The sequence below is a fragment of the Hemitrygon akajei genome, chromosome 9 (genome assembly GCF_048418815.1).
Source record: "Hemitrygon akajei chromosome 9, sHemAka1.3, whole genome shotgun sequence".
Classification (NCBI taxonomy): Eukaryota; Metazoa; Chordata; class Chondrichthyes; order Myliobatiformes; family Dasyatidae; genus Hemitrygon; species Hemitrygon akajei.
The window spans coordinates 109,576,765-109,590,325 of record NC_133132.1 but is presented as its reverse complement, the minus strand read 5'-3'; the positions used below and the strand labels follow the sequence as shown (position 1 = coordinate 109,590,325).

Below are 13,561 nucleotides of genomic sequence, written 5' to 3'. Positions count from 1 at the left end.
TAGCCTCCTCTCCCGGTTGCTTGGAGCTGTTAACACCGCCTCCCCGCCCCCCCATTCCAGCCCCACCAACCCCCACCGTCCCCGACGTCTTCTCCAGGTCGTTAGGGAAACTGGATAGTGTGTGTAAGACGAGCACGCTGCACCTCACCAGTTTCCTTATTTAACAGCATCTCCGTCAGCAATATTTTCCGTTCATTTAAATTCTCTCCGGCAGCCTAAAGAGGACTTTCGAAAGGATAGGTGCAGCAAAAAGAAAAGTTTCCCATTGTGTTTGAAGTGGGGGGGGGGGGGGGAATAAACTTAGTGTAAGCTTCAAAAGGTGCGACGCTGTGTTCCCGGCGCGATGTGGCGAGGCGGCGGATCAAGGGGTGGGGGGGCTGTGTGGGTATATTTAAAGCGGAGATTGATAGGTTCTTGATTAGTAAGCGCTTCAAAGGTTACAGGGAGAAGGCAGGAAAATGGGGTTGTGATGGAAAATAAATCAGCCATGTTGGAATGGTGGTGCAAAATCGATTGACCAAATTGCCTAAATTTGTTCCTATGAGACAGTTTCCGAGAACAACAGGCGTCCCTGGGCTAATTAAAAATGGTTAACAATGACTTTTCTGCACGGAGTCTCGCACTTAATGTCATTATGTTTATTTGTGGTGACTTTTTTAAACTTTATGTTAACTCCTGGTCGTCGGGTACTTTTCGGCTGGTGTAAGAAGCTAATTTTCATGGTCTACCCGGGGTATATGTCTGCCCATGAAAATAAACGTGAACTTGATAAAAATAACCATATTCACCCGAGATTCTGCAGAAGCTGTAAACCCAGAGCAACACACGGAGAATGCTGGAGGAACTCTTCAGATCAGGCAGCATCTATGGAGGGGAATAAAGAGCCGTCCTTTTGGGCGAAGGCCCTTCATTAGGTCCTTTTACATTGACAAAATAACTAGCTGGGTGGCAGATTACTAAACATTACAAGCTCTTCTGAAGTAACAGGAAGGTTAAATCATGTCCCAAGCTCTCTATAGACCTGAGAGAGGCTGGATAATGTATATTCAACACCAACCTGTCCACCTGCGGTATAAGACCCTAGAGATGTACGGGACTATATTGCATTTAATCGCACATACGAATCAGATATTATACCAACGTAAGAGCGACGATTCTATATATAACGGCGTGCCTGGCCATAAAAGGGTCTCTTGGGTGAGCAGGCACGCTTCATCCGAGGACTTATTTTGTTTTTTGCCAGCCAGAAGCCTGGCGGCTGCGGAAGCTAGACCCTCCTCTCAGTCTCCGACTCGACTTTCCCAACGCTCGGTGAGTTTATTTTCCCCCTTTTTGAATTTGACGAGGGGCAAAGTGAGAGCTGCAGACCACCCCAAAGAGGTGGTCAGAAATCCGCCTCTTTCCCAAACTCGGGTTGTATTACTGGTTCTCCGCTGCTCATCGTGCTGTTTTACCGCGCCTGTTGAACCTATTGCTTGTTTAACCGTTGCATTACAAGTGTACATAGACTACCTCGGAGACAAACGCGATGTTCCTATTTTGCAACATATTTGATTTTGATGTCGGCATCATGTAAGGAGCTTTCCCCGGGGGTTTGGCCAAGTGGCTTTTCCAAGTCTCCTTGGCATTCAGAGGGCGCTAAAAATATTCCCTGAGGCTCTCCATCTCTTGCGCCGTGCCCATGAGAGGCGAACTGGGGCGGCTCCGATTCACTGGTGGAGCCCTGTCAATTCTAGATCGGGGTGGGGGGGGGGGGATTGGGGTCGCGAGTTTGGCCGTGGCGGGGGCATGAGCAGGTAACCGGGGGCCAGGACTCTGGACAGCATTCCTTTATTACCTACCCATTGAAACCTCATTACCGCGACAATCCCGAGACACATTGCATTGGAACGGGGTCTGTACAAAGGCGACTCAGGTGGTCTAAAGGACGGTTAGTGTTTTATGGCTGTGAATGTGTCTTCTTCTCTGGTTCCCTCCTTTGCCGTTTATCCTCCCAGTTCATCAATGACAAAGACGTTTTCTATTGTGAAAGAGTCTCAACCGAAGGGCACAACCTCGGAATCGGCCTTTAGAAAAGAGATGAGCAAGAATTTCTTTCGCCAGAGGGGGCTGAATCTGTGGAATTCGTTGCACAAACGGCCATGGAGGCCAAATCATGGGGTATTTTTAAGTCGGAAGTTGATCATTTCTTGATTAGTAAGGGCGTCAAACGTTAGGAGAAGAAGGCAGAAGAATGGGGTTGAAAGAGATAATAAAGATGATGATTGGCGGAACAGACACACTAAGCCGAATAGCCTAATTCTGGTCCTATGTCTTATGGCCTTGTGGACAGGGTGTCTCCGGGTCATGCGACCTAAGAGGGAACATCATTAGATGCATATCATATTTTTTACTGAGTTAAGTATTGTATGTAATTAGTTTTGCTACAACAAGTGTATGGGACATTGGAAAAAAGTTGAATTTCCCCATGGGGATGAATAAAGTATCTATCTATCTATCTATCTATCTATCTATCTATCTATCTATCTATCTATCTATCTATCTATCTATCTATCTATCTATCCATCCATGTTGCTCCAGAGTAATGCTTGCTTTATGCGGTCGTCTCTGGAATGGGGGGTTTGATGTTCTCAGCTTTCCTGTCACCTTGTTCCCACCTTGTCCTGGAACTGGCTGCCAAAAGCAAAGACACACCCTCCTCTCGGGGAGGAGTTCGCCCTTCCTTGTAACTTCGTGCAACTCCTCCAACCTCTCGCTGGACCATGTTCACCTCGGTTCTCCTCCATAGAAGCTGTCGGAGCAGCTGAGTACTCTGCCAATTTGCGTTGATTTCGGATTCCCCGTCGCTGCGAATTTTTCCTTTGGGCCGTCTGTGTTATACAACTCCTGTGCTCTGTATTATTTATATTTTTAATTGCACGATGTCTTCTTTTGCACATAGGTTGTTTGGCAGGCTTTGTTATTTATGATTTTTCATGAACAATATTGTATTTCTTTATTTTCTTGTGAATGCCTGCAGAAAATGAATATCAGGGTAGTAAGTGGTGACAAATATGTACTTTGATGATAAACTTACATTGACTTTGAAAGCAAACAGTCAAGAGATCCAAACCTCTGCATTTCACTGTTGTGGGGAAATGGCCTGATGTGTATCAGAAATAGGAATGTGGGCCAAACAAGGACAAATAGAATTAGCTCAGATGGGAAATCCATAAGACATAGGAGCAGAATTAGGCCATTCAGCCTATCGAGCTTGATCTGCAATTCCATCATGGCTGAATTATTATCCCTTTCAACCACGTTCTCCTGCCTTCTCCCGATAACTTTTGACACTCTGACTGATCAAGAATCTAACATCCTCCCCTTTAAATATACCCAACAACTTGACCTCCACAGCCATCCATGGCAATGAATTCCAAAAATTCATCACTCTGTGGCTAAAGAAATTCCTCCTCATCTCTGTTCTAAAGGGGTATCTTTCTATTCTGGCCCTAGACTCTCCCATTATAGGAAACATCATCTCCACATATACTCCACGTAAATCTGCCATGATTTTCACTATTCAACAGGTTCCAATAAGATTCCCCCTCATTCTTCTAAACTCCAGTGGGTGTAGGCTCAAAACCATTAAGCACACCTCATACCTTGCATTCCCAGAACAATTATCTTGAACCTCCTCTGGACCCTCACTCCTTCTCTTTCTGCAAAATCTGGTCACCATGGATGAGTTGGGCTGAATGTTCTTGTGCTGTATGAATCCAAATCAATGCCAATCACCCATCTACACCAACTATTCATTTACACCAATCACCCAACCACCCACCCTCCCTGATTCAATCAACTTTCCCATCAACTTTCCCAAATTGCATCCTCATTCACACACTGGAGACAACTTACAGTGGCCAGTTAACCTTTCCAAGCTGCACAGAAACTTGGGGAATCGATGGGATAACAGCAAGAACATGTGAACTCTTAACGTACAGTGAATAAACTCTTCTCAAACTTCCAGCCAGGTTCAGGTGTCGATTATAACCAATGTTTTGATGACAAACTCTGCCATCTTCATCAGTGATGATGCCTGGGCATGTCCAGTTCAGTTATATTTATAAACCTTCCTGATAGGTTAGTCCTCATCCAGTCAGGTTTCAGCTCCCCAACCTTGTTTACAATCAAATTCCAATTCTTACTTAGAGCAAGACCTTTGTTTTTGTTAAAACGCAGACAGCATTTGAGGTCAGGATCAAACTAGGATTTCTAGAGTTGTGAGGCAGCACTATCCACTGTGTCACATGTGGGAGTCCCAGCTAAATGTTCACCATGAGATTGGCCTGTGCTTCATCTCATCCCATTTGACAGTGGCCTTACTTACCTATGGTGGTACCTGTGATGGGATCCTTGCATAGAATCGAATGGACTCCAGTGACTGGTTGCTGGGATTGGCTGGAACCAAGAATGCTCTGTCCAAGGAGGTGGTGGGAAGACATTCCCACAGCGGGTCAGAAACTCATAGACCAGCACTCAAGGCCTGGTGTCCTATTGTGTTTTAAACATTGTAATTGTACCTAGTTCAACCACCTACTGTGGCAGCTTGTTCTGTACAAACACCTCCCTCACTGTGGAAAAAGTTGCGCCTCAGGTCCCCTTTAAATATTTACCCTCTCACCCTGAACCTGTGCCCTCTGGGTTTAGACTCCCTTACACAGTGGAAAAGACTGTGGCCATGTACTCATCTATGTCCCTTATGATTTTGTAAACCTCTATCAGGTGATCACTCAGCCTCCTACACTCTAGGGAAAACAGTCCCAGCCTGTCCAGTCTCTCCTTATAACTCAAACCCTCCAATCCTGGTGGCATCCTTGTGAATCTGTTCTGCACCTTTTCCAGCTTAAATCCTTCCTATTAGAATGGTGACGAGAAATATACACACAATGCTCTTAGTGCATTCTCACCAATGACTTGTACAGCTGTAACATGACATACCAACTCTTGTACTTAGTGCCTTAACTGCTGAAGGCCTGCCTGCCACACTGTCTAATGTATCACCACTTACGTGGTACTATGTATCTACTCCTAGGTGCCTGTGTTTCCAGGGCCTCACCATTTACTCCGTAAGTCTTGTCCTGGCCAAAATGCAATGCCTCACACTCGTCTGAGTTAAATTCCATCTGCCACTTCTTGGCTCACTTTCCCAGTTCATCCAGCTCTTTTGTAATGTTAGATAACAGTCTTCACTGTCCATCACATCACCAACTTTTCTCACAAACCTGCGAATCGTTAACAATGTGGTTATCCAAATTTTTAATTTCGATGACGAATGACAGGCGACCCAACACTGATCACTGCAGCACCCAATTCAGGCCTTCAGTTTGATAAACAACTCTTCACTGATTCCTCTGATTCCTTCCACCAAGACAATTTTGTGTCCTTTCAGCCAGTTCACCCAGATTCAATGTGTCCTACTTTCTACACTAGCCTGCCATACAGAACCTTGTAGAAGGCCTTTCTAAAGTCCATGCAGACTTGATTACACCCTGCATTTGTCAGTACTCTTTATCAGCTAACATATTTTGTGCCTACATACCTACAAGAAGGATATCAATAAGGTTGCAAGAGTACAGAGAAAATTTACAAGGATGTTGCTGGGACTGGAGGACCTGAGTTATGCAAGGTTAGGACATAATTCCCTGGAGTGTAGAAGAATGAGAAGAGATTTGACAAAGGTATACAAAATTATGAGGGATATAGATAGGGTAAATGTATGCAGGCTTTTTTGCCATTGAGTTTGGACGAAACTAGAATTGGAGGCCATAGGTTAGGGGTCAAAGATGAAACATTTAAGTGACACTGTCATTCAGAGGATGATTTGAGTATGGAGCAAGCTGCTAGTGGAAGTGATGGATATGGGTTTACTTTAAGGGAAACTGTGGAATAGGTGCAGGTTGATGAGACTAGGCAGAATAACAGTTCAACATGAACTGGATGGGCTGAAGAGTCTTTTTCTGTGCTGTAGTATTCCATGACTATGATCTCTGAAAAATACTCAATCAAATTAATTCTCATTTGAGTGACATTCATCATCCCACCCACAAGTAAGGAAAATGATTGATACAGTAGAGTTTTGTGAATTTTTTTAACTCTTTGATGCTGATAATACTGGGGGAACATGTACCTCAAGAAATTCTTGAAGGAGACAAGGATTGTAGTTTTCACCGAAGTGAAGGAAGTAAGTATATGTGCCCCTATTAGTTAGTATAAATGTTAATTCAAATGCAATTTGTGTGTGACTGTGGCTGGGTTTGGAAGCAATGACTTAATTTAGATAATGATCTGAAGCTAGATAGATTGAATAAATTGACTTGTTAAGTTAATTGGGAATAGGTGTGTGTAGGGAAACTGTGTAGTGAGCTGGTATACTGGGGCAGCACTCTGAATGTTTGACCTTTGAAATGGAATGTTATTAGGGTAGTTCTGTCTCTGACCAATAATTGTGAGGATGGTGTTACCAATGAGAGGAGGGCCTGAGAGCTTAATCACTGTGTGTCTTCCAAGAAGTTGTTCCAGGCTGCTGACTTTGACTGATTTCTGGATGGTGGTAATTAGAGGTACACACTATCCTAGTGTGTGAAAAGTTTTGGAGCAGAGTGTGAGGCCTTAATCACATGAGGCTGCTTCTGAAACTCCTGACTTGTCTCTCCTAGGTAAGTTCGATTAATGGTCTTGAATAGTTGAGTACTGATAGGTACCTCTATCACAATAGAAGTGAGTGTTGTAAATGTGAACCCTCTTGTCCATGTTGGAAACATTGAGGAAGGAATTGGTGTAACCATAAATATGAGGCTGATAGACTGGGAATGAAGGAAAAAGCAATATCTTTTTCAAAGGGCTGAGATGTCTAATACTGGAGGGCATGCATTTAAGGAGAGGGAGTAATTTCAAAGGAGATGTGAGTGGTAACTTTTTTTTACATGGAGTGGTGGGTGCTTGGAATGTGCTGCCTGGGGTGATGGTAGAGTCAGATACATTAGTGACTTCTAAGATGTTTAGCTAGGTACATGAATGTGAAGAAAATGGAAGGATATAGATGTTGTGTAGGTAGAAAAGTTTAGTTAACCATTTGATTACTAATTTAACTGGCTTGGAATAACATAGTGAGCTGTAAGGTGTGTTCCTGTGCTGCAATGTTCTATGTTCTGTTTGAAGTGTTAACCTGTAAATTTCATTCTGTGAAGCTGGTGGGACAAGATGCTGCTTGTCTCCTCTCTGGACTGGCATATACTCTTTCCTCCCCTCCCCTTAAATCACTTAGCCTTGTTTAGTTGTTTTCTCCCTAGTGGGGGCAGCTCAGACAATTCCCTTTAGCCTGTTGCGCATCTCCCACTGTTCCAGCTCCCTGCAAACTGAAATTCAGCTCTTTCTCTGCCAGTAGTTATGAGTCTACCTGGACTGCTTTGGTTTAAATACAACAATTTTGAAATGAAGTTTCTCTGTGGAGAAGTTGCTGTGATGTTAATGCATTCAGAATGTTTCTGCAGCCACTTGTTTGGCCCAATCACTGGTTGTTCTGTTTCCTCACCCCTGCATTGCCAGTAAACATCTGTCTGAACTGCTGAGGCTTTGATGTTGAGCTGCCTTGTTTTCTTTAAAATAAGAATTGTGCAAGCTGGATGAAAAGACAGATGCTGTAGGTAATTCCTGAAGCTAGTGATGAAGACCTTATGGAGGTCACTTAGATTCCCATATAGTTGTCATAGCCTTGAAGAACATTTGGGGTGATGAGAAACCCATGGAGGTTGCTGCAGATGGTTTATTATTGTCACATGTATTGTACTGGTGGCTCCTTTAAATTCCTGGGTGTCACTATCTCAGAGGACCTGTCCTGGACCCATCATATAAATATTATTTGGAAGAAAGCATGACAGTGCCTCTACTTCCTCTGAAGCCTGTGGAAGCTTGGCATGGCATTGAAAAAGTTGGAAAACTTCTATGGATGTGTGGTGGAAAGTGTGTTGACTGGTGGCATCACACCTGATATGGTAACACCAATGCCTTTTGTGTGGAAAATCCTATGAAAGGTAGTGGATTTGGCCCAGTACATCATGGGTAAAACAGTCCCAACTATTGTGCACATCTACAGAAAATGTTGCTGTAGAAAAGCAGCATCCATCATCAAAGATCCTCACCACACAGGAAGGTTGAAATATCCATGGTCAATCCTGCCCAATGGAAGGCCTTGGCAACTAATGGTAGAAAGCTTTCAGACAGATCACTTCAAAACATACAATGTTAGTATGTCTGGTGCAGCACCTCCATTCCCTCCTGTAACTAGGTGAGTCTCTTTCACATCTAATCATTTTGGCATAAGATGTAGGGGCAGAATTAGGCTATTCCTTCATGACTGATTTGCCTCTCAACCTCATTCTCCAGCCACCTTCCCATAACCTTTGATACCCTGACTACTCAAGAACCAGTCAACTTTTGCCTTAAATATATCCAATGACTTGGCTTCTACAGCTAACTGTGACAATCAGTTCCACCTAATCTGTTTCCACCTAAAGAGGTGTCTTTCTATCAAGGCTGTGCCCTCTGGTCTTTGACACTCCCCATTATAGGAAACATCCTGTCCACATCCTTTTAATACTGGACCAATTTCAATGAGATCCCCCAAGCTCCTGATTCTTCTGCGCTCTAGTGAGTACAGTCTCAGAGTCCTCAATGCTACTCAAACATGAACCTTTAATTCCTGGGATCATTCTGGTATCCATGCTATATCTCAGGGAGTCCATCCTTGTCCAGGCTATGCATTTCTGAGATAACAGGAATATTCCTTACTCTGGTTCCCTGCTGTATTCACCACACCCCCTCTCCCACCAGTACAACAATGATGAGGATGTTTCTTGTAATGGAAAAGTCTAGGAACAAGAGGGCAAGCACTCAGAATAGAAGGATGTCCACTTGGAAGAAATGTGGCGGTATTTCTGTAGCTCCAAAAGATGGTGAATCTGTAGAATTCATTGCCACAGACTGCTATGGTGACCAAGTAATTTCTGTATATTTAAAGCAGAGGTTGATAATTGGTAAGTGTGTCATATTATGGGGAGAAGACAAGAGAATGGGATTGAGAGAAAATATGAATTATCCATTATAGAATGGTGGTGCAGACTTGATGGGCCAAATGGCCTCATTCTGCTCATGATTTATGGACTTATGAAGGGCACCAGGGCTCCTTCCTGTCTCCTGAAACATTTTGTCAACTGTGCTGTCAATCCTACTTTCACCCAGACCACCTCATCCATTCACTTTTGGGCACAGCTACTTTCCTGCAACCATCAAATTATGTTTCAGATGTCATTCACCTCCGCTTGTTCACATCTCCCTCTACCTGCCTCTGGCGCACCCCGCCCCCAGGCTGGTGATACTACTTTAGTCAGTTAACCCCTCCGGTTTCCACCCAAAAATTGAGCTTCCTCTTCTCTTTCTGATGCTTGCCCCTCTCTCTGTAATGTGAAACGTGTTTCCTTTGTATTTCTTCCAGCTCAGAAAGATTATCAAAATGAAAACATAACTTGGTTTTTCTCTCTCCTCAGATGCTGTCTGATTTGCTGAACATTTCCCACAATTTCTATTTACCTTTAAGCTTTAAACAATGTAGGAAAGGAACACTTTGCATCCATGTCAACCAGAACAATTTGTACATAAATGTGGAAGAATTATTGTTTAAATGATAGGGATCTTTGTTGCAAATATTGCATTCAACAGCAGAGAATCTTGTGAATTTTAGATGAAGTTCGAAAGAGTACAAAGATGCTGAGACTGGAGGACCTGGGTTATAAAGAAAGGTTAAATAGGACTTTATTCCTTGGAACATAGGAGATTGAGGAGATCTGATAGAGGTACAAAATTGAGGGATATAGATGGGGTAAATGCAAGCAGACTTTTGTCCACAGATGTCAGGTGGGACTTCAACTAGGGGTCATGGATTATGATGGATAGATATTTTATTGGTTCCAAAGGAATTAGTGTTACAGTAGCATTACAAGCTGCACAGATACAAATGTTAGAAGAGAAATAAGAAAGAATAAAAAATAAGTTACCTCATTTCCCTGGCTATAGGTTGACTCATTATAGAACCTAATGGTCAAGGGTATGAATGACCTCGTAGTGCTCTTTGGAGCAGCGCAGTTGTCTTAGTCTATTACTAAACTAGCTCCTCCGTTCAGCCAAGGTGGCATGCAGAGGGTGAGAAACATTGTCCAGAATTGCCAGGATTTTCCATAGGATCCTTTGTTCTATTGTAGCCTTCAGTGTATCCAATTTGACTCCTAGAACAGAGCTAGCCTTTCTAATCAGAATATTGAGCTTGTTGGTGTCACCCCATGTTGATGCCATTGCCCCAGCACACCAATGCATAGAAGATTGGACTGGTGATATATGAAGGAGAGGCCAAAGGACCTCGGTCTCCACAGGAATTAGAGGGTGAAAGGTGAGATGTTTAGGGGGAACATCAGGGAAAGCAACTGCACTCAGCAGGTCATGAGAGTGTGGAAGTGGTGCATGCAAGCTCAATTACAACATGTAAGAAGTTCAGATAGGTACATGGATGGTAGGGATATGGTCTGGCTGCAGGTCGATGGGAGTAGGCAGTTTAAATGATTTGGCACAGACTGGATGGCTGAAGGGCTTGTTCCTTGTACTGTATTTTTTGAGGACTCTAATATATGGATAACAGAGGAAAATGTAATCCTCAGATCTTTTGTTTTAAATTTATTGATTTTTCTCATTATTTCCATTTTCCTCCAGTGGAGAAGAGGCAATAGACTAGTGTTAACACTCTTCACAGCTTATCACAAGTAAAAAATGTACTTATCCATTTTATGTAGTAATGTAGCACAGTATCAAACCCTTCCAGCCCAAAGTACCCATGCCACCCATATGACCAATTAACCCACTAAACTTCATAGTTCAAGTTCAAAATAAATTTATCAAACCACAAGTCATTATTTATAACCCTGAAATCAATTTTCTTGGTCAGTCACAGTAACTACAAAGAAAAAGTGTACATTTTTGAAATACATGAGGAAGTTGGAACATGGGGAGAAGAAACACATTTATGAGATTTCCTACATCAATATTTGTTTTATTTTAAATTTTTTTATTAGTTTTTCAAAACATTTTTACAAAATTAAAAACCCCAAATCCCAGTGGGGACCATTAATACAGTGCAAGATTAAGCATACAATAACAATATGCTACAAACGAAGAGAATTTAACAAAAAAGCACCTAAATTAAAGACAAGTGAGCTTAGTGTCCTCCCCAATCCCCACAACACAAGAAAAAAACAACAACAACTCCAGACCAACCACCACACAGTATAAAGAGTATAAGTCCGGACAGTCAAACTCCCAGACTGTGAATACACTTAGTAACAGAGGATAATAATGCCTACTACCAGAAAAAGGGAGCTGAAAGCAAGGGACCGAAAAGAAGAAAAAAAAACCCTAGTCAAGAGGAAGGTTATGAAAGTATTCGATAAAAGGTCCCCAGACCTTATAGAATTTTAGATCCGAATTAAGAACTGAATAATGAATTTTTTCGAGGTCCAAGCAGGCCATAATGTCGTTAAGCCATTGTGCATGAGTGGGCGGGGCAACATCTCTCCAGCTGAGGAGGATCAAGCGTCTCACTAGGAGAGAGGCAAAGGATAGTATTCGGCATTTGGTCGGACCCAGACATAAATCTGTCTCGCCCCAAAAACCAAACAGAGCAATTAAGGGGTTAGGTTCTAGGTGCTGATTCAGAATACCCGATAATGTAGTGAAGACATCTTTCCAGAATTTCTCCAAGCTAGGACAGAACCAGTACATGTGGATGAGAGGGGCCACGCCCCTCTTGCATTTATCACAGAGCGGACTAATGCCAGGGTAGAATCGAGATAGTTTAGATTTAGACATATGGGCTCTATGTACAATCTTAAACTGTAAGAGGCAATGGCGAGCACAAAAGGAGGTTGAGTTAACCGATTTGAGAACTGAGTCCCAGCTCTCCTCGGATAAGGAGATATTTAAATCCTGCTCCCAGGCCATTTTAATTTTATCCACAGGGGCCCGTCGTAAGGCTGCTAGTTTATCTCGGATAATTGAAATTAAACCTTTACCTAGTGGATTAATGGAAAGAAATAGGTCCATAGCATTTTTCGCAGGCATTTCAGGAAAGTTAGGAATTAAAGGAGCAGTAAAGTGTCGGATTTGGAGATATCTGAAAAAGTGAGCGTTAGGCAGGTTGAACTTAACGGAGAGCTGCTGAAAAGAAGCGAAGCGATTATCAATGAAGAGATCTTCAAAATGTCTAATGCCCTTCCTGTACCAAACATGGAATGCTGAATCGTACGTAGTAGGTAAAAAAAGGTGATTATGTGCGACAGGGCTAGAAACGGAAAACCCCTGGAAACCATAGCATTTCCTGAACTGAGCCCATATACGCAAAGTGTGTCTGACCAGAGGATTAGCTATTGATCTGGGCAGACTGCTAGGGAGTGCAGAGCCAAGAAGTGCAGAGATAGATAATTCTTTAGTGGAGCTCAACTCCATTGCCACCCAGTTAGGGCACTCGGGTTGACCGTGGAAGAAAGACCAGAAGGCAGCACAACGTATATTAGCTGCCCAGTAATACTACATCAATATTAAAACTTAATATTTCACTTAATGTTGCATTATCTAGCTTTTTTATTTTTACAGCTCTTTTTCTGGTGTATTTTCACACTCCTTTTTCTCATGTTTCATTTCAAATTGTCACTGAAATTCTTCAGTTCTTTTTCAGCAATTAACCTTTACCTCTTCTCAAATCTCAAAGTTTCTTACTTTATTCCTTCCCCTCACATTGCCTTCCAGCTTGTCGTTGTCCTCCTCTTTCTTCCACCCCCCCCTCATCATTTGTCCTTTTCCTTTGCAATTCTAGTCTTTAGCTGGAATGCTGAGGGTGTTCTGGGTCACAGAAAATCCTGGAGTATGTTTTAAGTTGCCCTCAAGGAACTTACTGTTTTGGGTTCCTGTCTAAATCCTTCTGACTCAGAAGAAACTTTGCAGGAGATTGGGGTTGAGGAGGATAATAAATTATCCATCATGGAATGGTGGAGCAGACTCAATGAACTGAATTGCATGATTCTGCTCCTATGTCGTATGGCCACATGGTCTAAACTGCAGCTGACACTGTTTAAATGATTAACTGCAAAAGTACAATGACTTGTTTCAATAAATGTTAACAGCATGGAACAAGTGTTGAAAGATGAATTAAATATCCAGTATGTGTACCAGAATTTTCTATTACAATGTTTTCAATATCTTAATTTCAATAATTTAATTTTATTCCCTTTGTAGAATTGATTAAAGACACCTGATCACCATGGCAACAACGATCTTGCCTTTTTACCAGAAGAGGCATAAACATTATGGCTATGACTACCGCAGCACTGACAGAAGCCTCGTCACGCAGTACACTAGCAAAAGCAGCACAACTAAAAGGTGAGGAAGCAGGCTGCCATTCCCCTCTGGGACGGGACAGTGAAGG

General features: G+C 42.6%; 1 protein-coding gene across 1 annotated transcript in view; it reads left to right on the top strand.

Annotated features, from left to right (window-relative positions):
• The first annotated feature begins 1,181 nt into the window (after positions 1 to 1,181).
• Positions 1,182 to 13,561, top strand: part of LOC140733438 (myomesin-2-like) — a 130,625-nt gene continuing 118,245 nt past the window's right edge. Inside the window, exons 1-2 of the mRNA XM_073056764.1 lie at positions 1,182 to 1,311; positions 13,372 to 13,515. Coding sequence (XP_072912865.1) covers positions 13,397 to 13,515 — 119 coding nt within the window. The 5' untranslated portion in view covers positions 1,182 to 1,311; positions 13,372 to 13,396. The remainder of the gene's footprint in view (positions 1,312 to 13,371; positions 13,516 to 13,561) is intronic.